This window comes from Mustela nigripes, chromosome 7 (assembly GCF_022355385.1).
Source record: "Mustela nigripes isolate SB6536 chromosome 7, MUSNIG.SB6536, whole genome shotgun sequence".
Lineage (NCBI taxonomy): Eukaryota > Metazoa > Chordata > Mammalia > Carnivora > Mustelidae > Mustela > Mustela nigripes.
In genome coordinates, this window is record NC_081563.1 from 21,674,634 (window position 1) to 21,698,624 (window position 23,991).

The window sequence follows — 23,991 nt, forward strand, 5'->3', positions numbered from 1 at the left end:
GCTCAGCCAGACCCCTGAGTTATGACCCTTCCTCCCAGAGTCCAGGCTGAGAAGAGCTTTCCAGAAAGTGTCCTCATGCTCAGCAGGGCATTTCTGCACAGGTGCTTGTTTTGCAGGTGCTTGTCCCAAAGATGGCAGCGCGGAGGGAACGCATCCAATTCCTGCACTGTCCTGTCCCTCCTCGGAGCCCCCTGTGCCTTCATGGGCTCGCTGGCCCCGGGCCACGTTGCTGAGTGAGTGGAGGAGGGAGCAGGAAGGCCTGCCCGCAGGGTGCGGGGCCCAGAAGGAAGTCTTGACCCACGGGAGGGGGGGCTTGGGGTGGAGGGCAGGCTGGAAGAAATAGGGTGTGGGGTAACTCTGGATCCAGAGCGGGAGGGGCGGAGTAGAGTACCAGCATCCTAGACCGGCGTGGCTTATCTGCGGCTCAGGTGTTAATGCTCTCTGTTAAAGCTGTCCTTTCCACAGCCTGTTGCCTCCGCCCCTCTCCAGAGCCTGCTCAGCTTCCCACCTCTTCCTTCCTTGCTTCCAACAGACTCTGCGCTGGATATGACTTTGCCCCTCTCCATCCCCCGTGGTCCTGGCTATGCTCGCGGCAGAAGGCAGTCAGGGACGTGCCGTACCCATCCTCCCCCGGGGATGTCCAGCCTCCGTGGTCCTAGGGTTCAGGCCCACAGTTCCTTTCCCCGTTGGGAGGGCAGGGCCAGTGCTTGTGTCCTTGTTGTTCACTGAAGCCACAAGAGCAGCCTGCCCAAGGACACCCTGAAGCCACATGCTAACGCTGGGCCCAGACCCAGGCCTCGGCTCAATAGCTGTGAGGCCCCCACGCTTTCTCTGTGTTGGCTGCTGCCAGGACCCAAGAGCCCTTTGACCCCTGGCACTGCCAGTTCAGCAAATGCTTATCAGGAGGTGAGGCCCACACTTTGCCCACTGTGGGCACTAGAGCAGGCTGCCAGCTTGCTGGCCTGTGAAGCTCAGCCCTTTGAACCCTGGTTTCAGGGGGGGCTGCTGCCCAAGCCTAGCCCCCTGAGCTGCAGCCAGATTCCCTTTCTTGGTGAAGGGGCACGAAAGAGATTGGGAGACAAGGGCCTTTCCTGTGAGGTGGGACAGAAGGGCTGGTCACTTGTTAACTTTCTTCAGTGGCTGTCTTCCTTCCCAGCAAGAGGCAAAACCTGAGTTTTGCATGGCTCTCACTCAGGGTCGTGGACTCCCCGTTATGGAACCATAATGCTGGGAGGTGGGCCCCTCCGGATTCTCAAAACATTGAATGAGCCCCTACCACGTGCCAGGCACTGTATGTGCAAAAAGGCATTTGGAAAACCAAACCGTAGTTGGTGTGCTTTGGGGAAGTTCCTATTTAAAGGAACCTTGAGGGGTGAGATGAGGAGTGATGCCCCGAGCTGGTCCCAATTTGGTCTGTATTGTCCGGCTTTGGTGTTGCCAAAGCGGGGTCCGGCCATTAGTGAGAAAGGTCAGGATGGTGGCTGGACTAGTGGTCCCAGGATACTGTGTCCAGAGAAGGCCAGGAAACGTGGGCCTGGCCCCCTTGTTCTGTGGGTGCAGTCTCCCCGAGGGGCCACCTCCTGCTCCCACTGATCGGAGGAGATCCTTGGGGTAAGAGTCCCGCACCAGGGGCTCCACTGTGTGGAGCATTAGGCCGTGGGAGCCAGCTCTCTGCCTGGAGGGCTCACCGCGCAGCGAGGGGAGAGGGCTGTGGGTGGGCTCCCCAAGGCAGCATCGCTTCCTGGCTGGGCATCACGGAGGCGGGTGTGGAATCACAGCATGGCAGGGGCCTTCAGAGAAGAGCACGGAGAGGATGAGTGTGTAGAGGGCAGCTGGGGGGCAAAGTACCACCTCGGTAATTATTAATTCTGCCGAGGCTTTGCATGAAACTGGCCACGGTGCCCTCGCCTGCTTTGTTCAAACAGGGCGCACATGCTCTAGGCCCCAGATCCACCCCATCCAGTTCCACGGACTTCAGCACATCCTTTCTGGCTTGAGTCAGACCAAAGGGACAGGTGCGGGGTTGGAGTTTACTCCAATCAGGCTCTAGAAGAACGTCCCTCGGTGTTTTTCTCACTGAGTTCCAGGCTATGCGCCCCTGCCTTTCCTGCCCCCTTGCACAGCCTGGGGTGGCATGGTGGTTTCCAGTCCCTCCTGGCCCCCTCCGCTTGCCTCCAGGGTCCCCAGCGGTCCTGCCACCGACCCTCCAGTCCCCAAACCTTTGTCGAGCCGCACCTCCCCCCCACCCCGGGTTGCTCCATCCCGGCAGTTTTGTCCTGGATGACCTCCGCCGCTATTCTGTGGACCTCCGCTACACAGTCTCTCAGACCACGGGCTCTGTCCCCATCTCCACGGTCATCATCAGCGAGGCCACTGGTAGCCGCACCATCCTGCATGCCTACAGGTTTGTATGCCAGTCTGCGCCTTGCCAGCCGCCGCTGTCGCCCTCACTAACTCTCAGAACAGGATCCTTCTCTCAGAGGCCCACGTGCTCCAGCACCCCCTCCCCATCCCTGCAGGAGGTCCAGGCCACTTATAGGCTCTAATCGGTGTCTCCTTGCCCTTCCCCTGACTCGGGCTCCACCCCAAGCTTCCTGGTGGCTGACTTCAGGCAGCGGGGTGTGGATGTGTCCCAGGTGGCCTGGCAGAGCAGAGGGGAAACCCCGTGCTCTTGCTGCATCGTCAACAACTCCAATGGCTCCCGCACCATTGTGCTCTACGACACGTAAGGCCCCCTGGCCTCGCCCTGGCACGGCCCACCAATCAGTTCCCTCACTTGCCACCGGGGCATCCCGGCAAGCCGCCTCTCTCTTTGTACCAGAAATCGTCCCCAAGCCAACCTGTTCAGTGATTTCTCAATTGTTTTCAATTAGGGGAGAAGTGAGGTGGGAAGAGATGTGCTTTGCTCTGATGACTTGGCCTTGGTCAACACCAAGGATGGGCAGGCAAGCCTGTGCAAAACATAATTCATGGTGTGATTTTTCATAATTGGCCAATCAGCAGCCCGGGAGTGGGTGGGGGGGGAATTGTTCTGAGGACAGAGGGATGGTGGGAGATGGGATTCCACCCATCTTAAGCCCTGATGGGGACCCACTGGAATTTCTGGGCTCAGCCCCCAGAGTTGCCAGCCTGCAGCATGGCACCAAGGAGATGGGTTTGGGTGTTCAGAAGAGATGGGTCCACCACAAAGTTCCCTGCATAGTGAAGCCAGGCCAAAAGCCACACACAATTCACGCCATCACTGAAGCAGAGGGAAGGGCATCATTGGGTTGGTAGACCAGGGCCATCAGATGCTATGTTAACTAGGAGGCAAGGATCCCCTTTAAAGTCCCAAGCTACCAGGGAGAGGCCCTGTGGACCCAGATCCTTTTCATCTGTCCCAGATTCTCTCCTGAAGAATCCCACACGTTAGGTTTCCTAAGAACCTAGTGTGTGCCAGATACTATGTTAGGACTAAGATGGTCCACACCCAGCAGTCCTGGGGTTCAGGGTGTCCCTACATGCCTAACATGACTCCTGGATCTGGGGGAGAGGGGGTAGCTATATTAGAACAAGCTTTATGGCCAGTGGTCTCTGGGCTCCCTGTGTCCCAGTGTATAAGTGAGTGGGCATATGTGCTGGCAATGACCTTCTCCTTGGCAGCCCTAGTCATCTGCCCATTAAGCAACAATCTGCAATTTTGATCAAGGACACCACGTGGGTATTCACAGGAAGAGGAGAGGAGCTCAGAGGGGAAACATTTGTTGCCCACTGGCCTCGGTGCAGGGATATCCACACACATTACCTCCAGCTGCAGCAGGCTGGAGGGTTTGGACCACTTACCAATGGGCAAGCAGCCTCCAAAAGGCCCAGGTACACACCTAGTTAATTAGATGGATTCAGCTGCAGAATGTAGAGGGGAGGGCATAGTTTGGGGTAGGTCTCTGGTCAAGGCTGACCCTTCCTGGATCTCCAAATCTAAGTCAGCCAAACCTAGACTAGTCCTCAAGCACCAGCCTTGACCTCAGGGTTGCAACATGGAGCTGCCAGACCTAGAACCCTGGTGGGACCACTGCTGGGAGCTAAACTGTGCCGCTGGCAAGGGGGGAATTCTGGGAATTGTAGTCCCTGGTGCTCTTAGAGTATTCTGGGAGATGTGGTCTCCAAAGCTCACTCAATTGAATCTTGACCCATGCTGCATTTGCGTTCACAACTTACTTAATACCCAAAGGGCACCCCAGCAAACTGCCTCCAGCCCTCCATCTGGATGGAGCTGAGTAGGACAAGGAGTGATCAGGAGGTTAGCCTGGAAAGGGCCTGTCCCAGAGTTGAGCCTCAGATGCCTTTGTGGGAGATCCGGCTTCCCGCCATGCTGCAGGCGGCACCAGGCATGGGGGCCCCGGCAGCCAGTTGGAGATCCCGGCCTTGGCCGACCTCACCATGCCTTTTCTCTCTCCTTCCTGTCCTGTGACTTAGGAACCTGCCAGATGTGTCTGCTACAGACTTTGAAAAGGTTGACCTGACCCGGTTCAAGTGGATCCACATTGAGGCAAGTCCTGCCCTACCTTGTGTTTTGAGGGACTCAACCCGCCAGCCCTCCATGTATTCCACCTTCTTCTTAGTATTTTTGACCCATGAAGTACCCTCAAGATCAATGACTCTGAGCCCCCTCATCCCCTCTCCATCTTGCTCTGTGTTTTAAGGCCCAGAAAGCACCGTACTCAAGTTCACACAGCAGAATGTAGGCACCAGAAGCAGGAAACTGGCTCTAGGCCAAGATCCGTGCTTTTCTGCCTTAGGGGCTGCCCACCTCCTCCACACTGGGAGAAATCCTGAGTTCGAATCCTAGCCTTGTCATTTAATTCACCATGTGTCTTTAGGAAGGTCTTTTATTCCTTTATCTCCTCCTCGGTGAAATCAGGGGACTGGTCAATAAGGTCTCCAAGGTCAATGACTGCTCTAGAATTTTGAAACTTAGGATACAGCTCCTGCCCAGCTTCCGGGTGCCCCTATCCCGCCTGACCCAGAGTCCCAGCAGGGAGGGAGGGAGGAGCCAGAGGCCTGGCCCCGCCCTGCTTGTCCTGAGCCAACCCGCCCTGCCCCGCCCCGCCCCAGGGCCGGAACGCGTCGGAGCAGGTGAAGATGCTGCGGCGGATAGAACAGCACAACGCCTCGCAGCCTCCGGCCCAGAAGATCCGCGTGTCTGTGGAGGTGGAGAAGCCCCGGGAGGAGCTGTTCCAACTGTTTGGCTATGGAGATGTGGTGAGTGGCCCACGCAGCTTCCCCTTGCCACATCCAGCTCATATGGGTGGTTTTTTATATATTTTTTTAAGATTAAAAAAAAAAAAAAGTGTTTACATGAGAGAGCACAGAGGGAGAGAGAGAAGCCGACTCCCCGCTGAGCAGCGAGTCTGGCCTATGGCTTGACCCCAAGACCCTGGGATCATGACCTGAGCTGAAGACAGGTGGTTGAGCCGCCCAGGTGCCTCTCATTTAGGTCTTAAAGGAATCAGCCGTTCCTTTGGTTTCTGGGAATGCCCACCACATCTGGGATGGCTTGGTGTCATTAGCAGGTGGAGGTCAAAGAGGCAGGCCCCCAGTTTTGGACTCCTTTGCAGGCCTCAGTGATGGCCAGGGAGCAAAATTTCTGCATCCCAGTGGGTGTGAGAGTAGCCAGAGGGCTAATAGCTACCCACGGAGTACCCCGCATGGGAGCGTCTCCTCTCCCGGCCTCTTCAGCCCTTTCCTCTGTCAAATGAGCGACTAGGACAGTTCTCCGGGGTGTCCTCCAACTCTGGGGTGGGTGGCAGGCAGTGGGAGCCACTCAGGGTTGAGGGAGGATGGGGAGGGGACTTGCATAAGGTAAATTTGGGTAATGCTGGGATGGAAGTGAATTCTGCGGGACAATCCTCGCATCATCGCCCAAGCTGGTTGGGCCTCCCCCGTGGCTTGGATGCCTGAGCCATACCCAGGGTTTTTAGCTGAGTGGTAGGGGTGCAGCTCGGCTGAAGTATCTTTCAGCAAAACTCACTCTGGAGATTCTAACGTGTAGCTAGTGTGGAGGGAGCTCTACAGCCCCTGCCCCTTTATTTCAGACCGGGAGGGAATAGTTTTTTGTTTGTTTGTTTGTTTGTTTTTAAAGATTTATTTGACAGAGAGAGGCAAAGAGGCAGGCAGAGAAAGGGGGAAGCAGGCTCCCTGCTGAGCAGAGAGCCCGACGTGGGGCTCGATTCCAGGACCCTGAAGCCATGACCCAAGACCATGACCCGAGCCAAAGTCAGAGGCTTAACCCACCGAGCCACCCAGGCGCCCGGGGAATAGTTTTATCCGGAAAACAAAACAAAGCAAACCCCTCCTGAGAGCCGGATGTGTAACTCGGCAGTGCTGGCTTTCACCGCAAGATGGCGCTCAAGGCTCGCTTTGGGTTTCCAGCTGCAGGGTAATTCGTTGGTCTTAGACCAAATAAACCAGGGGCTTCTGTGCCCGGTTACCGGGCTGTGTTCCAGTACATATTGAGCGAGTATGAATACGCATTTCTGTGGGTCAGGGAGCTCCTACGTTTAGGCGGCCCTGTTGGAGGAGCGGCATATAATACGGGGGCAACACTAGGCCACTGATGGTGAGTGACTGAGCCGGGCTAAGTTAGGGTGACCGCCAGCCTCTCGTCCACTGCTTGCAGGTGTTTGTCAGCAAAGATGTGGCCAAGCACCTGGGGTTCCGGTCAGCGGGGGAGGCCCTGAGGGGCTTGTACGGGCGTGTGAGGAAAGGGTGAGTAGGGGGAAGCCAGGAAGGGGCCCTAGGTGTGCAGAGTGAGGGAGTCTGGCCCCGGGCTGGGGGCAGCACCTCCCTGAGGGGGGACTCGAGGCTGGGCCCCGGGGCTGGGCCTCCCACCCAGCTGAGTGGAGGGTCTTGCAGGGCGGTGCTTGTCTGCGCCTGGGCTGAGGAGGGCGCCGATGCCCTGGGCCCCGATGGACGGCTGCTGCACTCCGACGCCTTCCCTCCGCCCCGGGTGGTGGATACTCTGGGGGCCGGAGACACCTTCAACGCCTCAGTCATTTTCAGCCTGTCCCAGGGTGAGTATACGCGCGGGAGGCGCCGGGTGATGCCTGCCCCTGCCCAGAGGACCAGGCTGAGCCAGCCCCCTGTCCCTCCAGGGCACAGTATGCAGGAGGCGCTGCGGTTCGGCTGCCAGGTGGCCGGCAAGAAGTGTGGCCTGCAGGGCTTTGACGGCATCGTGTGACCGCCCTGGGGCGGGGGGCCCTGGCTCAGAGCACCCCCTCCTTGGAGGCTGGCGCCTTCCCAGCCACCACTGCCTTCTACCCCGCTCCAGGCAGCCTGGCATCTGCGCAGCACGCCCCCTGGGCAGATGCAGGCTTGGGGGGCGGGGTGGGGGGGGCGGGGCGTGCTCTGCCTGTGTCCTCGTGTCTCTGCTGAGCCACAGAGCAAATAAACCTCCCACCCCAGGGCCCACTTCCTTCCGCCAGTCTGTCTGTCCTTGATGTCCAAACTGCTTGGCTGGGGATGCCAGATGCTTTGATGCTACAGCCCTTCACCCTCTTCTCTGTTCCTCCAATGAACCTCCCTCCAGAGGCCCAGAGTGGGGCAGCCCGCTCTAGAGCAGCGGGAAGCACCCCCAACTTGCCACCAGCCACGCCCTCGGTGGAGACCCAACCCAGCGGGTTCTGGGGAAGAGGAGCCACAGGGCATGGGTAGAGACCCTGGGCCTTCCTGGCTGGGGAGGACACTTGTCTCCTTGTACCCAGGGACCGTTCCAAATTAACAAGCCATGAGAAAATCTCCTCTGGATCCCTGGGCTGTGGCTCTGAGACTGTTCCCATGGCTGAGCCAACCCGACAGGCCAGTGGGCAGGGAGCCTACTCTGTGGTTTGGTGGCGGCTTCATGGTCCAAAAATATCTCCTTTGTGACTGTCCTGGAGCCTGAAGCCCCACCCTTGGGGCCACCTTGTCCCGAAGGCAGTGCCTCCTCCTAGGCCTGGGACCTAGACCAGGCCTGAGGGCATATTGGGAATGAGCCAAGTTTCGTAAGGAAGTTGGGGCCCCAGAATGTGCTAAAGACCATGGGCTTTGTAGTCTGACACACCTGAATTCAAATCCGCCACTTAATTCATGCTGTCTCCTTGGGTACGTTACTGACTCAGTCTTCTTCAATTTTCCTCATCATTTCCTCATATAGAAAATGCCCGGCATGATGCCTGGAGTGTACTGGGCTCTCAGTAAGTGGTAGATCTTGTTGATACTCTGGGGAGGGCTCCTACAGGGTGGTGGGGAGGACCGGCGTGGGGCTGCGGGAGGGGAGGGTCCGGGGTGTCTGAACCACAGAGGAAGGGGAAGAGGAGCCTTTGGGCCCCAGGGAGAGGCGGTGCCCCTCCCCCCCCCCCCCCCCCCCGCTTGTCTGCAGCTGGCTGAGCCCTCCTGCTGTGTCTCAGCACCCTCTGGGACCACTGGGGAAGCCAAAGCCCCTCCCAGAGGCCTGTCCAGTCCCCAATCCCCTGTGTCCCTGAGGCCAGGCCAGCCACACCAGGAAGTAGATGGCCCAAGCAGATACATTCATCAGTTCTTTATTGGTTGTCTGGGCCCTAAAGCTGCTGCCCTCAACTTCAGGTCTCCCTGAGCTGCCCCTCTGGGGGCCAGGAAGCGGACAAAGAGGCGGTCCTGGGCCCAGCCTACACGCCCCCACTCTTCGGGGCTCATGTTCTGGTACTGAGCCTTCTGCGGGTGCAGATCTTTATCGCAAAGGTTCATATCTCATCATTCTCCAGTTGAATAACATGAACTTCAAACTCATTTGGGGTGTTCTTAGACTCCAGTGTTTCCTCTGGAAGCTCCTCTGCATCCTTTACAGTGTTCCTGGCCTCTGCCTGTCCTGTAGCCTCTGCCGCAGGGCCTGGGACTTCTCTCTCAGCCTCTGTCTGTTCCCCAGCCTCTTGCACAGGCTCTGAGGACTCCCTTCTGGCCTCTACCTGTCCCCCATCTTCTCTGGGACCCAGGGCTCCCTGCAGCTCTTGTCCTGGCAGGCTGTTAGCTAATGGGGGCTGCCTCCCAACGTCTTGTGGCTCCGGGGGCTCTTCGGGCTGTGTGTGCCTTGGGGCCTCTCCTGGGAAGTTGATGAGCTCTGCAGGGGACATGAGCCCATCCCTGTTCAGGTCCTGGGTCTCAAGCACCTTGTCCACTACCAGGATCACCTGCGGAAGCACACAGTTGCCGTACAGGCTACACTGAACAGACATGTTCCCGGGAGCCCTGACCCTCCCCACACCTCCCCACCTCCCTGCCAGGTAGGCTCAGAGCACTTCTTTCCTAGTGGATTCCCCAAAACAGTCATGATGAAAAAGACTGAAGCCCCAAGCAGCTGAGTCTCCTTCGTGAGAGAAGCCCTCCCCCTCCACCAGCCAGCAGGGCTTACCGGGTTGGCGATGGGAAAATCAGCAGCTCCAGGTGCCAGAGCTGCGGTCAACATGGACAACAGCTCCAGGCCATCCAGCTGTCCACTCTGGTCATAGTCGTGGAGGGCAAAGAGGTAGAGGAGAACTAAGGAGGAAAAGCCGGATGAGAAGAGACATCAGGAACAGGCAGGGAGTGACTGATGGCCCAGGGTCAGTCTTGGGTGTGCTGCCCCGGAGCCCCTGCCCGCTGGCCCCAGTGCCCAGCCCCTCACCCTGCTCCCGGGTCATGTGTTCGGGCTCCTTTTCCATCCTCTCCAGTCCCTGTAGGTAGTTCTGCAGAAGCCTGCCAGAAACAGGGAAAGTCAGCCCCACGGGCCAGTGTGCAGACCCAGGCCTACCCCTACCCCCAGCCCCCACCCCCGGCCCAGCCCACTCACTGAAGCTGCTCCTGGCCTGGCTGGAAGGGGTTGGACAGGGGCTGCTGCTGCATCTCAGGGTCCAGCCTGGAGGAGAGAGAGAAGGGCCAGGCCTGCAAAGAGCCTCCCTGAGGATCCGGCCTACCAGCCGCCCACCCTCAAGTTCCTGGCAGAGTTCTCTCCCCAGACCCAAAGGGCGTTGTTCTCTCAAATTCTGCAAAAATCTTGTGGGGCGGAGACCCTTCTGGTCTCAGAAGCAGAACCACACTCCCTTGGGCTGTTTTTACAGATTCCTAACTTAGACGTTAAGGGAAAACGCAAATAAAGTGTCTGGTTAGAGGCCAGATGAGGACACACCTAGTAGATACAAGTTGGAGACCCAAGAAAACAGTGAGTGGGTGTCCAGATAGCAGGGATCATGGCCACCCTTCAGCTCTGGGGCCCGGGCCACGGGGCAGGCCTCTGACTCGGCCCGGAGGCACTGCCCTGGTTTCCACAGACCGGATCTGTTCCACGACACATGCTGAGGGTATGCATGATGGTTCTGGAGTTTCCATCTGCTCAGGCTCTCTTTCTCAGTCCGTAAAGCCCAAGGTTTGCTCCCAGTTCTGGACAGGGCTGCCTGTTTGACCCAAATCAGTCCAGACCTGCAAGGCTAGATTGCAGGAGCCGCTGCGGCAGCCTCTGTCCCTGCTGCCAGCCTTGCTGCTCTGTCTCTGTCCCTCCCCTCGCACCCCACATACCCAGTGTGGTCTTCACACCGGAGCCTCGAGGCAGATGAGCACACAAAACAGAACAGATCTGCTAACAATCTCTTATTCTCACAGAAGGTCTGGAGAAGAGGAGCACAGCCCCTTCCCGGGCCACAGCTGCTTCCCCAAGCCTCATACCCTGTCGGAACTGAAGCCCCAGATCCCAGACGACCCACAGCTCCTTCCCCAAGCCTCACACTCCCTTAGAACTGAGGCCCAGGATCCCAGAGGAACTGATCCCAGCAAAGGTGTCCTGTTGCCCGCTCTGCGAAGGGCTTTCCTATAGGCAGAGGTCAGGGGAAGGGCGGGATACAGAGCTCCAGGAGCATACACCCCAGGCTCCCGCCTCCCAGAGGGGCCCACCGCACCCTCAGACTCTCCAGACTCCCTGTATCCCAGCCTGTGGCCCTGCCTTCTGGAGCCCATTACCTCACGGTTCCGTCCTTGGGAGCCGCCTGACAAAGGGGCAGCAGCAGCACTAACATTCTCGTTGCCAAAGGTAACAACATCCTTGCAGGAACTGGAACTAGGAACAGAGTTAGGGAGTCAAGGGGAAGGGATGTCTGCCACAGAGTGAGGGGACAGGAGGGTTAGACAGGAGCTGCTGTTCTCTTTGCCTCCACCCGCAGCCAGGTGACAGGACTCCTTCCTGCTCAGGGAGGAGGCCCACACAGATATCAGCCATCCCCTGTGGAATCTGCCGGAAACAAATTTTACTCTGGACCCAGTGTCTAAAGCATGGAAAGCAGATCCGCTGTGGCAGAAGCAGCTCTGGGGACAGGAGTCCCTCCCCACACCCATCCCCCACTCTGTGGTGCCCGGCCCATCCCCCAACCCCATCCTTCCACACACACCCGCCCCAGCCAGAGGTGCTCAGAGAAGTACAATTCAAGTACATCTACTCCAGTCCAGTTCCTCACTTTGCAAATGGAAACTAGCTCAGAGACCTTAAGAAAAAGGCCAGATCAGAAATGCAGAGGGTCACAAAAAGACCAAGATTTATGCAGAGGCAGATTATTAGCCTGTATTTATTAAAACTCACCCAAGAATAAATCAGTAAAGGCTCAGACTCCTTGAAACAGATGTAAACTCAGGTAAGGGTTGAAACAAACCAGAGTCAAGCCAACGGTGGCCTCAGGACCTATTCTTTTCTCTTAGGAAATCCCAGTAGAAAAGAAAAAACAAAAGCTCCCCCTTAGACCTTCATTGTGCAGGCCCACTGGCAACACAAGCTCTTGGTTATATGAAAAGAGTCAAAGAGAGAAAGGATCAGTCAGAAGTACAGAGCATGAAGCTTACTGACTAGTCCCAGGTAGGTGTACGGATCCTACTAATTCTCAAGGAAGCACACACCTACCATAGCTGAGGCCTGAGACCACACCCCCATCTCTAGGAAGACAAATCCTCAGGTGCAGAGGATCAGGAACCACGGTCATGGTCCCTGACATAACAGCTGGCACAGAATTCTCCTGGGGAAATCCTGTCAGTTTCATCAGATTCTCAAAGAGCTCTGTAGCTCTAACAAGGTGCAGAAGCACGGAAAGGCTGGATTCCAATGCCTCAGAGAGGTGGGGAAGGACAGGGACATGGCCTTGCCCATGGGAAGATGCATGTGGGAGGCTGCCTATAGCTATGCAGAGCCACCTTGAGGAATAAACAACCAAATATGGAAGTATACAAGAAGGTGAAGCTACCAAGAGGCACAGAAACTGTCTTTAGTTTTCTCTGCATATACGTAGACCCAACAGATATCATGAGTCTATATAGTTGATTAGTGTCCATAATCCACAGCAGCTAAATGGGTGCTGAGACCACAGTTCCCTAAAGGTGTTCATGAACATTGGCTGCAAAACAGATCCTTGAGCTCCAGATGTTGCAACCAAGAGAGAAAACAAGTCATGGGCCAATCTGAGGGAGGGAGCTGGAACTGAGATCTCCGTATCATCAGCTGGGGGCCCTCAGGGTTAGGGTTAGGTTAATCCAAACCCCAGCTTTAGATTTTCTAAAATAAAAACTGCCATGATGCCTGAGTGGCTTAGTTGGTTAGGTCTCTGCCTTTGGCTTGGGTCGTGATCCGGGAATCCTGGAATCAAGTCCCATAACAGGCTTCCCCTGCTCTGCAGGGAGCCTACAGGTTAGGTTAGGATTAGACTAGGGTTAGGTTAACTCTAACCCCAACTGCCATGGACACATCTCTCTGAAAGGGTTGTCTAGAAAAATATCCAAACCTCCATGTCTGGGGAGTATGATAGGAACTGTCCCAATGAAAGTCATCCCAAAGCTGGCTAAAAATAGAAAGTATCTTTACAAATGCATTGAGTTGGCAAGAAAGTAAGAAATTCTGAGTACAGTGAAACAGAAAGCACAGGGCAACGGTAACCCTGGGTGGGGGGGAGTGAGCTTGAAGTAGACTTTGGCTGTCAAATTATCCAGTGAGCTTGAAGTAGACTTTGGCTGTCAATTTGCACTATCAGCTGGAGTGGCTGGTGCAGTAGAAGAGCCCAGAGATAAAGGTTGGACCCACCCAGTGGAAGGATACTAATAGCAGATTCCCAACCTAGAGCTGGGATTCAAACAGTCCTACTCAATCCATACTTTTTGTGGACAAAAAGTAAATGTGCCACAAAGAAGGGAGGGCAGCATAAATCTTGTCTGTCTTGACCTTGGTGCTGGGTAGAAGGGATAAAGTCTTCCCTGAGCATTTGTAACAAGCCTGCTCTAATGTGGGTCCAAGGCCTGAACTAAGCTACTGCTGTGGTTCAAAAGCCAAAGCACAGGGACGCCTGGGTGGCTCAGTTGGTTAAGCAGCTGGTAAGCAGCTGCCTTTGGCTCAGGTCATGATCCCAGTGTCCTGGGATCGAGTCCCACATCGGGCTCCTTCTCAGCAGGGAGTCTGCTTCTCCCTCTGCCTCTGCCTGCCATTCTGTCTGCCTGCGCTTGGTCTCTGCCCCCCCTCTGATAAATAAATAAAATCTTAGGAAAAAAAAAAAAAAGCCAAAGCACATTGCTTGCATTTTAAGTGGTACCTGGTTGAGAGTACCTCCAGTCAAGTAGTAAAGGAAAATACACATCTTGTCCGAGAAACACAATTCCAATTCAGGCCCCAAAGTAATTCCATTGGTAAAGGGTCATGGAGCATGACCTCACAGCCAGAAAGTCACAAACACACAAGGAAATAAGACACTGTGAGTGAGAGCCAGCTAACCAATAGAGGGTGAACCCAGACTTGCAAAAGGACGACACTGGAATTATCATACCAAGAACATGAAGTATATCTAATTTGTTTCGAGAAATTAAAGAGAAGCTTGAAACTACGGGAAAAGAGTATGAGCATAAAAATGACCAAGAAGATTTGAAGAAGAACCAAATATAACTTCCACAAATATAACAAAAAGATTAATTTTGAGTAAGTTAGTAATAATGAGTAAGTTAGACGATGTGAGAATGAACAAATTATCCAGGAGGTAGCTCATTGAGCCAGAGACAGAAAATATAAAACATGGGTTAAGTGGCATGGAAAATGAAGGAGAACTGGGATCAAAGCAGTGTCCTAAGATATAACAGCTGAGATTTTCCCCAATCTCCTGCAAAAACACAATACTTGAATCCAGGAAGCCCAACAATCCAAGGAAAGCTAAATAAATAGGATACACATCCAGAGCTATTCTGAAACTATATGATACCAAGAAAAAGAGAAGGTCTTAAAGGCAGTCAGAAGGAAAAGACAAATCCCCAAAAGGACGATTAGACTGATAGTTGATTTCTCAACAGCAACAGTGATACCAGGTTACAGTAGTACAGTATTTTAACACATTGAGAAGGGGGAGTGTGGGGGGCATGGGGGAGAACTGTCATTCTAGAATTCTCGTCTCAGCAAAATTATCTTCCAAAAATGAGGTGAAACAAAAACAATTTTAATAACAAATTAGAGAATTTGCCACCAACATTCCTCCATTAAAGAAAATTCTAAGGGATTTACTGCAGGAAAAAGGAAAATGATCCCAGAAGGGTTTGAAATGCAAGGAAAAATGGTGAGCAGAAAAAAATTAGAAAGTATTTGGGAAAACAGAAACAAACACAGACTGATAATTACATTAATATAGGGACCAAAAAAAGGTGAACTAAACTGCAATATTGGACAACATGAAGATGTAAGGTGAGGGGGTGCCTCGGTGGCTCAATGAGTTAAAGCCTCTACCTTCAGCTCGGGTCATGGTCCCAGGGTCCTGGGATCAAGCACGCAGCTCAGCAGGGAGCCTGCTTCCCACTCTCTCTCTGCCTGCCTCTCTGCCTGCTTGTCATCTCTCTCTCTGTCAAATAAGTAAGTTAAAAAAAAAAAAAAAAGATGTATGGTGAGGATGGTTGTTTGGGAAGAGAGTAGACATATTGAGCAACTTTGTTAAATATGCACGGAAAGGTCTTAAGGAGAACCACTAAAAAACCAGAAATGGAAGAAATAGAATATATGACCTCAAACCAGCAGAGAAAAAAATGAATGGAATTTTTAATTTTTTATTAAAGCAGGGTTATTTTTTAATATTTTATTTATTTATTTGACAGAGAGAGAGACAACAAGGAGAGGGAACACAAGCAGGGGGAGTCGGAGAGGGAGAAGCAGGCTTCCTGTTGAACAGGGAGCCTGATGTAGGGCTCCATCCCAGGACCCCGGGATCATGACCTGAGCCAAAGGTAGATGCTTAATGACTGAGCCACCCAGGCACCCCATGAGTGGAATTTTTAAAAAAAAAATCATTTCAAAGGAAGGCAGTAAAAGAGAATAGAGAAACTTTAAAAATGAAAAAGTAAGGCAAAAAATATATAAATTAAATGGTAAAAATAGATCTAATTTTATCGGTGGTCATAACTATAAATTCTTTAAATTCATCGGTTAAGAAATAGAAATTACCGGGGTGCCTGGGTGGCTCAGTGGGTTAAGCCTCTGCCTTCGGCTCAGGTCATGATCCCAGGGTCCTGGGATCGAGCCCCACATCAGGCTCTCTGCTCAGCAGGGAGCCTGCTTTTTCCTCTCCCACTCCCCCTGTTTGTGTTCCCTCTCTTACTATCTCTCTCGGTCAAATAAATAAATAAAATCTTAAGAAAGAGAGAGAGAGACAGAGAGGAAGGAAGTGTGGTATACCCAGACAATGGAATACTAGTTAGTGCTTAAGAGAAATGAGCTATTGGGGCGCTGGGTGGCTCAGTTGGTTAAAGCGCCTGCCTTTGGCTCAGATTATGATCTCCAGGTCCTGGGATCGAGCCCCACATTGGGCTTCCTGATCAGTGGGGAGTCTGCTTCTCCCTCTCCCTACTCATGCTCCCTCTCTCTCAAATAAATAAACTCTTTAAAAAAAAAAAAAAAAGAACTAGCAAGCCATGGAAAGCCCTAGAGGAATTTAAATCAATACCACTAAGTGAAAGAAGCCAATCTGAAAAGGCTATGCACTGTATGATTTCGACGGTAAGACATTCTGGAAAAGGCAAAACTGTGGAGGCCGTCAAAATAGTGGTTGCTATGGGTTGGGGTGGAAGGATGAAGAGGTGGAGCACGGAAGATTTCAGGGCAGTGAAACTACTCTCTATGATACTACAATGACAAGACATGTCATTATACAATTGTCCAAACCCACAGAATGTTCTAGAATGAACCCTGATGTAAACTATGGACTTTGAGTGATGATGTGTCAGTGTGGGTTCCTCCAGTTGTCTGGAATGCACAGTCTGGCCTGGGATGTTGATTGTGGGGGAGCAGTGCATGTAGAGGGGAGCACAGAGGTGTACAGGAAATCTCTGTACCTCCCGCTCAACTTTGCTGTGAACCTAAAACTGCTCTAAAAAATTAAAATCTTAAAAAAAAAAAAAAACTAGCAGAACTACAAGGAGAAAAGTCGAATCTGCCATCATGGTGGGAGAATTTAATAGACATCATCCAGTATTTGAAACATTAACCAGACTAAAAATGAGTAAGAATGTAGAAGGTTGAATAAAAAACTTAATATGCCTGAGCTAATGAACAAATGAGAGACCAGTCCCCTAGCAAGTACATATTCTTCTCAATACATGTGGAATATTTATAAAAACTGACAAATAATGGGCCAGAGCACATGGCTCAGTGAATAACAAAGAATCTGTCTCACGCTATATTATATGACTAACATGTAATTACATAGAAACCAACAACAAAATGATGCAAAAAATCTCACATATATAGAAATTTAAAAGGCATGTTTACATGTGGATCAGAGAAGAAAATCATAATGGAAACTTAAATACTTAGAGTTGGATAATACTGGGAAAATATGCGTGAAAACAAGATGGGTAGACAGAGCAGTATCAGAGGGAAAGTGGATTGACTTAAAAGCATCTAATAGAAGAAAGAGCTAAAAGTTTGTGAGTTAAGCTTCCAACTCAATAAGCTAATAAGACAGAATAAACTTAAAGAAATGAGGAGCACCTGGGTGGCTCAGTTAAAGCCTCTGCCTTCAGTTCAGGTCATGATCCCAGGGTCCTGGGATTGACTCTCTGCTCAGCAGGGAGCCTGCTTCGTCCTCTCTCTCTGCCTGATTCTCTGCCTACTTGTGATCTCCATCTGTCAAATAAATAAATAAAATCTTAAAAAAAAAAAAAGAAATTGAATCAGTGAGGATTAGCCTCTGTTGTTTGAGGGACTACAAACCTGACACTTTCTAGAGAGCAACCTGGAAATGTGTGGTAATTGCCATGAAACTGACCCAGTGATACCATCCTGAGGATTACAGAGGGAGGAACTCAAATGGAAAAAGAATTATAAAGATATTTATAACCATACCATTCATATTAGTGAAAGAAACATAATCAACCTGAATGGCTAACATTTAGGCAATGGCTAAGCAAGGCATATTAAAGGATGGAGCAATTAAAAATGATAAATATTGCAGAGCCCCTGGGTGTCTCAGTAGGTTGTGCACCTGACTCTTGGTTTCAGCTCAGGTCAGGGTCTCAGGACCTGGGATTGGGAGGAGGGCCTGCCCCACCCCCCTGCATTAGGCTCTGAGCTCCGTGGGGAGTCTGCTTCTCTCTCTGCTCTCTATCTCTCAAATAATTTTTTTAAAAATGATATTGCAGGGGCACCTGGGTGGCTCAGTGGGTTAAAGCCTCTGCCTTCAGCTCAGGTTGTGATCCCAGGGTCCTGGGATCGAGCCCCACATCAGGCTCTCTGTTTGGCAGGGGGCCTGCTTCCCTTCCTCTCTCCCTGCCTGTCTCTCTCTGCCTACCTGTCGTCTCTGTCTGTCAAATAAATAAATAAAATCTTTTAAAAAAATGATATTGCAAATTTGTAATTTTTAAAGGAAAAAACAGATGTGAAAATATCAAAGGCTTAAACTTCTGTATCACAAAAGACACCATAAGTCAAGTACAACAGGACAAGTGAGAGAGGACTAGGGGAGTGTAAGTAGGATTCAAAACTACCTCGGTTCTTGGGAGGGGGAGCTCCCCACAGCCTACCTCAAGGAGGTGAAAGCCAGAAGTCTCAAGAGAAAGCCCCTGGGGACTGAAAGGAGATGCAAGACTGAGACACCTGCGCCTGAGCCAGGAGGATCAGGGAGAAGGTCCAGCCCACGGGGTGCCTGAGCATTCTGGAAGCAGTGGCTGCAAGAGGGTACAGGTCAATGGGGCAGAGGGCCCTGGTTCTTTATGTGCAGTGCTGCTGGGTTTCTTGGGAGGCGGGGCAGTGGAGGCTGGGCTCAGCTGAGGGTTCTGGTATCTAAGATAGAAGAAGAAGCACATAATGGCTGAGAAGGCCAGCTGGCCAGGAGCTGGCCAGGAGAATGCTGGCAAATAGAGACCCTGGGACTAGATACCGCAGAAGACAGCCTGGGTCACAACAGATGTCAAAGACCTTTGTGGCCGAAGACCAAGAGGGTGAGCATCTCCAGGGAAGGCAAATAGAAATATAAGTTGGTAGAACGAAGATAAAGTTTATTTGCTGCTTTACTATTTATTAAGCACCCACTGTGTGTGAGGCACTATCTTACAAGTGAGATGATAAAGTAGAATTACTTCTCCTTTTTGTTTCTTAAAGCTTGCAAATATATAAGAAAGAAAAGATACAGATGTTAGACAGTGATTGAGGGAAAGACACGCAAACAGAGTTACTGAGGAAGAGGTCACACAGTCTAGAGGGGAAGGGTATGGGCCCCAACCTCAGGCGGCCTGAACCCCAGGCCTGGCCCTGGAACCACGAGGCTTCTGTGTTTTAGGCTGTTCATCTACGTGAGGCAGACAAGAGCCCCCCTCATGGGGTGCGGTAAGAGTTCAGTGACACCTGGTTGTACACATCCTACACATTTTGCACAGTGCCTGCTTGTACACAAACGCCCGTTTCCCTCCAGAAGTTTCCCTGGCCAGCTCTGCAGTGGCTTCACACACACACACACCCTCCTGGTCTCCCCACCTGGATGCCCTCAGATTGTTTCCTGCACCCCCATCCCATCTGTTTACTGCCAGGACCTGGGCCTACAGGAGGCGTTGAAGTCATTTAAATCCCTCAGAGCTGTCAAAACCTATTATCCGGGCTTCTCAGGCACTAGCATTGCCCTTTAAAAGAGGACCATCCGGTGGAAGCAATTCAGGCATAAAGGGGAAGCACCCCTCAGATTCCACTAATCTACTCCCTCCTTAGGTCAAATGTTCTGGTTTGCAAAACAGGTCTGCAAATTCCTTGCCCCGCCTTCCCACAAACGACCAAGTCTGATTTGCCTTTCCTTACATACGATCTGGACTTAACCACTCACTTCGAACGAACAGCTGAAACAAAGGTGAGGGTCATAAAAGGTGCCATAGCTTGTACCTGGTTCTGCTTCACTCTCCCTCTGTCTCCTCACACGCACATAGGCCCCTGCGGAGCCCTGAGCCGCCACGGAAGAAGTCTGGCGTCCCCGAAGCCGCCACGCTGGAAAGACTGTGTGGGGAAAACGCAGAGGCCTGAGGAGCTGCAGCCGATCCGGCCCTCGGCTGCTCTAGTCTCCCCAGCCCGAGCCCATCCCGGTGAGAGGGCAAACCTTTAGGTGATTCCCACTCCCAGCTTTCAAGGTGCCCCAGTCCACACGGAATGAGCAGACATAGGCTGGTTTCCACAACCAGGCGCAGACTGCACGCTTAGGACCAAGGTCAACGTTCTGGCTTCCAGCCACTAAGTTGTGAGGTAGTTTAAGTTGTCTTAGTAATTAGGACTGTGTGTGACCTGTGGTCACACGGGGCCCACCTCTCAGAGCGGCCCTTGGCTTTAGCATAATGCTCTGTGGACTCCATATTGAAATTATTATTATTGTTATTATTATTTTAAATAAGTACACCCACAGTGTGGGGCTTGAACTCATGTCCTTGATATCAGGAGTCACCAGCCAGGTGCCCACCATCCTGAAATTCTTACTCTTGTTTTTGCCCTGGGCCCTGAAATTACGTATCTGGTCCTGAACCTTGCCCTCATGAATTACTATTATCCTCCTCCTCTTGGTCCTATGCATCCATTTCATGCATGTAACCATTCAGGGGGCACCTGGGTGGCTCAGTGGGTTAAGCCTCTGCCTTCGGCTCAGGTCATGATCCCAGGACCCTGGGATGGAGCCCCACATCGGGCTCTCTGCTCAGCAGGGAGCCTGCAACCCCCCCCCCCACTCCCTCTCTGCCTGCCTCTCTGCCTACTTGTGATCTCTCTCTCTCTGTCAAATAAATAAGTAAAACCTTTAAAAAAAAAAAAAAGGTTTTTTTGTGTAGTGGACTGAGAACAGAACTTTGGGACCAGCCCCCACCACAGGCTGTCCCTGCGACCTTGGGTGAATTAATTATCCTCACTGAACTTCAGTTACCTTATCTGCACAGAGATGATCACAGTACTCACCTCTCCCAGTTACAATGGATAGGGAGTGTGTAACAAATTAATGTAGTAGCCTCTCTCTTGCCCTTGCCTCCAGTATCTTCTCCATTTAAGAAACCCTCCAGGGAGGGTAGCTCAGTGAGTTAAACATCTGACTCTGGATTTTGGCTCAGGTCGTGATCTCGGGGTGGAGAGACCAAGCCCCATGTCCTGAGCAAGGAGCCTGGTTGAGATTCTCTTTTTCACTCTTCCTCTGATCCTCCCCCTGTACACACACACACACACACACACACACACTCTCTCTCTCTCTCTCTCTCTCTCTCTCAAATACATAAATCTAAACAAAAAAAGTGGGGGGTGCCTGGGTGGCTCAGTAGGTTAAAGCCCCTGCTTTTGGCTCAGGTCATGATCCCAGGGTCCTGGGATCGAGCCCCTCATCGGGCTCTCTGCTCACCAGGGAGCCTGCTTCCCTCCCTCTCTCTGCCTGCCTCTCTGCCTACTTGTGATCTCTCTCTGTCAAATAAATAAATAAAATCTTAAAAAAAAAAAGAACCCTCCATATCCACATCACATTAATCTTCCTTAGCTAGAACGCCCCTGCTCCAAAATCTTCAAAGGCTCCCTATTTCTGTTACAGTCCACAGTCCTCACCTTGGCGTTCAAGGCCTTCTGCAATCAGCTGTCAGGTCAGCATTTTATATTCATCTTCCAGTGCTCCATTACACCAACACTCGGCTTCAAACAGAAGGGCTACTAGAGGGGCACCTGGGTGGCTCAGAGGGTTAAGCCTCTGCCTTCCCCTCAGGTCATGATCTCAGTGTCCTGGGATTGAGTCCCACATCGGGCTCTCTGCTCAGCAGGGAGCCTGCTTCCTCCTCTCTCTCTCTCTCTCTCTGCCTGCCTCTCTACCTGCTTGTGATCTCTGTCTGTCAAATAAATAAATAAAATCTTAAAAAAAAAAAAAAGAAGGGCTACTGGAGCCCCCCTGCCCCCCAACACACAAGTGCTTCTTGATTTCACCTTCCAGTGCTTTTGCCCAAGCTGTTCCACCCTCTACCTGGAACGCCCTGGGCTCTCCTGACAACCCGAGCATTCTGGTTATAGCTCAAGTCACAAGCTTAAATAACTGCATGGCCCACCTCTGTTGTTTAAAGGAAGTCAAGCTAAGGTACCTCAAGTAATATGTCATGAGGTTGGTGTAATGTGATTTGTTCACGCTGAAGACATTTCTCAGCATTGATAAAAACTTCTATAAGCAACGGAAAAAAAGCCTTTCTTGAACCACCGCCTGTCAACGGTGTTCCTAACCACTCCCTACCACTATAGAGCACATAAATGTGATTTACCCTCACAACCACCTGAAAGCCACAGCTCTTGGTTAACGGTCGTGACGTAGCTCCGTAGTTATACACGTCCTTCACACACATGCACATGCACACACTCACATCCACAATGACTCTCAGGCTTCACATTTTTTCAGGCCTTTGCACCAGCACAGGTGAGGAGAGCCCAGCCTTGGAGTCAGACCTGAGATCAAGTCCTGTCTCTGGGTCCTGACAGTGTGATTCAGGCGAGTGACTTAACCTCTCTGAGCCTAGGGTAACGGTACCTGCCTTGTAACAGCTTGGGGAAGAAGCAACGGGACAATGCAGGGTAAATGAGCGGCACCTGAGTATTTGCAGAGAATCTAGGATGTGGCAGGAGCCTTTGATCGTGGATAGCTTCCATCCAGGGCAAAACTTTCTTCCACAGCATCCCTGTCAATGGCCATCAGCCCTCGCCTGACTTCCAAGTCAGGAGTCCAGCCCCTCATAGGGCATCCTTTCGGTTTTCTGGCTGAGTCTAACTGTCCGAAAGTTATTTTGAACTGAATCCTAACACTTGACTTGTCCCTCCGGTGCCCCTGTCCCTCCCAGGACACGCCCCCCACCAAAGAACACAGAGCGGTTCTACAGCCAAAAAGGCCCCACACCTGACAGCCGGCCTTCACCTCGCCGCTTCCAGCTGGGTGATAACCTGGGGCGCCTCTCCAGCCCCCCGCCCTTTTCTTCATCTGCCAAATGAGACGATGAAACTCCTGCCAGCCCCCAACCCCCCTCCCAGGATGTCAGAGCGACAAAGGAGACACGGGAGGGAACCGCGGAACCCCACCATCACACCTAGGGAGCTCGGGATTCGCTTTCCAGCGAATCTTCCTCTACCTGCTCTCCGGACCTCCTCCCGGGAAGTGCCCCGAGGCGGGATCCGCCGCTCCAACCCCGTCCGCGCCGCAGGGGGGACGCAGAGGGGCTGCGCCTGCAGCCTGGGGACCCAGAGGCCGGGAGGGCGCCCCGGCCCCGCGGTCCCGCCCTGCGACCCGCGCGTCCCCCGCCGGCTTTGGTGGCGGCGGCGGCGGCCCCCAGCCCGCCCAGCCCGGTGTCCCGCAGCCAGGGGGAGCGGAGCGCGGACCCACCTGCGGCGAGCGCGGCGAGGGCTGGGCTCCGGCTTCGCGGCGGCTAGAGGCTGTGCGGCGGCCGCTCCTCGGCTCCCCGCCGGGCCCTCCCCCGGGCCGCTCCACGTGGCCGCTCCACGTCGCCCTCCGGCCGGACGCCGCCCTGGCCCGGGCAGAGTCCGCAGCCGCCCGCGGCCGGGGGCAGGGCCGCCGCCCTCCGCAGCCCCCCGCGGGCCCCGCCGAGCTTCCTCCCTGCGGTCCCCGCGCGTGTGCGAGCGTGTGTGTGTGTGTGTGTGTGTGTGTGCGCGCGTGTCTGCGTCTCCGTGATCTGAGAGACAGAGACGGACATTTAGAGACACACAGACGAAGAGGCAGATGGTGACGCTGGTGTTCATGAGAAGCAGGTCTAACTGTGCGGGTGCCGCCTGTGCCCCTGCCTGCTGGCCCCCAGATGTGCAGGACAAGACAAAGTGTAGCTGTTGGTGCGACCTTGACTCCTGGCTGTGGCCTTGTGTATGAGGTGCCGGTGACAGTAGGCCTATGGGATGCTGTATCCAGAGAGACAAGATGGCCTTGAGAGGGTATAGCCAGTGTGTGAAGGACTGGTGTGTGACAGGAGAGGATATTCCTAGGACACACGGGTCAGGGTATCTGGTGGAACCCTTCCTGAGTTGTCTGTGATGCTCAAGTGACAGCTGTGACTGATGATTTCCAGAGGTGTCCTCGTGTGGCTGTGACCCTGTGCATCACTGAGAAGTGGTTCCATGTGAAACTCGGTTGGGGAGGGGCTGGGAAAAGGAACATCTTAAGGGCGTTGGTGGCAGTCGTTTGCCAGGACAGAGTGTAGCTTTGCGGTCAAAATGGTGTCACCTACTTTTGTCACAGTGACCAGTTCCACTACACTTCAGACTACATCCTCACCCACTGGCCCAAGGTCTTAGTTCTTTAAAAGAATTACTTCTTATCTCTCCAGAATCTTCCACTTCTCCCTCTCCATCAGCTTCTTCCCATCAGCATCTATCACCACAGACCCTCATCAAGGTCACTCTGTCCTCCTTCCTGTAGTGGACACTGCTGGTACTACCTCCTGGAATGATGGTATCCACTGGCTTCAGCAACACCATTCTTTCTCTCGGCATTTTCTTCTTCGTTTTCT

At 52.9% G+C, this 23,991-nt stretch overlaps 2 protein-coding genes across 9 annotated transcripts in view; one reads left to right on the forward strand and one right to left on the reverse strand.

Annotated features, from left to right (window-relative positions):
• The window catches only part of KHK (ketohexokinase), an 11,615-nt gene extending 4,158 nt beyond the window's left edge, over nt 1-7,457 (forward strand). Inside the window, exons 2-9 of one of the 6 annotated variants that reach the window (XM_059405305.1) lie at nt 102-233; nt 2,270-2,404; nt 2,591-2,725; nt 4,456-4,528; nt 5,095-5,241; nt 6,659-6,747; nt 6,895-7,052; nt 7,134-7,457. In XM_059405305.1, coding sequence (XP_059261288.1) covers nt 102-233; nt 2,270-2,404; nt 2,591-2,725; nt 4,456-4,528; nt 5,095-5,241; nt 6,659-6,747; nt 6,895-7,052; nt 7,134-7,219 — 955 coding nt within the window. In that variant the 3' untranslated portion in view covers nt 7,220-7,457. The remainder of the gene's footprint in view (nt 1-101; nt 234-2,269; nt 2,405-2,590; nt 2,726-4,455; nt 4,529-5,094; nt 5,242-6,658; nt 6,748-6,894; nt 7,053-7,133) is intronic. The other 5 variants (XM_059405306.1, XM_059405308.1, XM_059405307.1 and 2 more) reach the window with 5 other exon arrangements.
• Nucleotides 7,458-8,601: 1,144 nt separating this feature from the next.
• CGREF1 (cell growth regulator with EF-hand domain 1) lies at nt 8,602-23,012 on the reverse strand. 3 transcript variants are annotated; one of them, XM_059405311.1, is made up of 7 exons: nt 22,857-23,012; nt 19,379-19,489; nt 10,981-11,077; nt 9,821-9,886; nt 9,656-9,726; nt 9,404-9,528; nt 8,602-9,182 (listed from the first exon to the last, which is right to left on the reverse strand). In XM_059405311.1, the coding sequence occupies exons 3-7, from the start codon at nt 11,058-11,060 to the stop codon at nt 8,739-8,741; spliced, it is 786 nt and encodes a 261-aa protein (XP_059261294.1). In that variant the 5' UTR covers nt 11,061-11,077; nt 19,379-19,489; nt 22,857-23,012; the 3' UTR covers nt 8,602-8,738. The 3 variants fall into 3 exon arrangements, with proteins under 3 accessions (XP_059261294.1, XP_059261295.1, XP_059261296.1); XM_059405312.1 differs by lacking the exon at nt 22,857-23,012 and adding an exon at nt 22,606-22,739; XM_059405313.1 differs by lacking the exon at nt 10,981-11,077.
• Nucleotides 23,013-23,991: the final 979 nt, after the last annotated feature.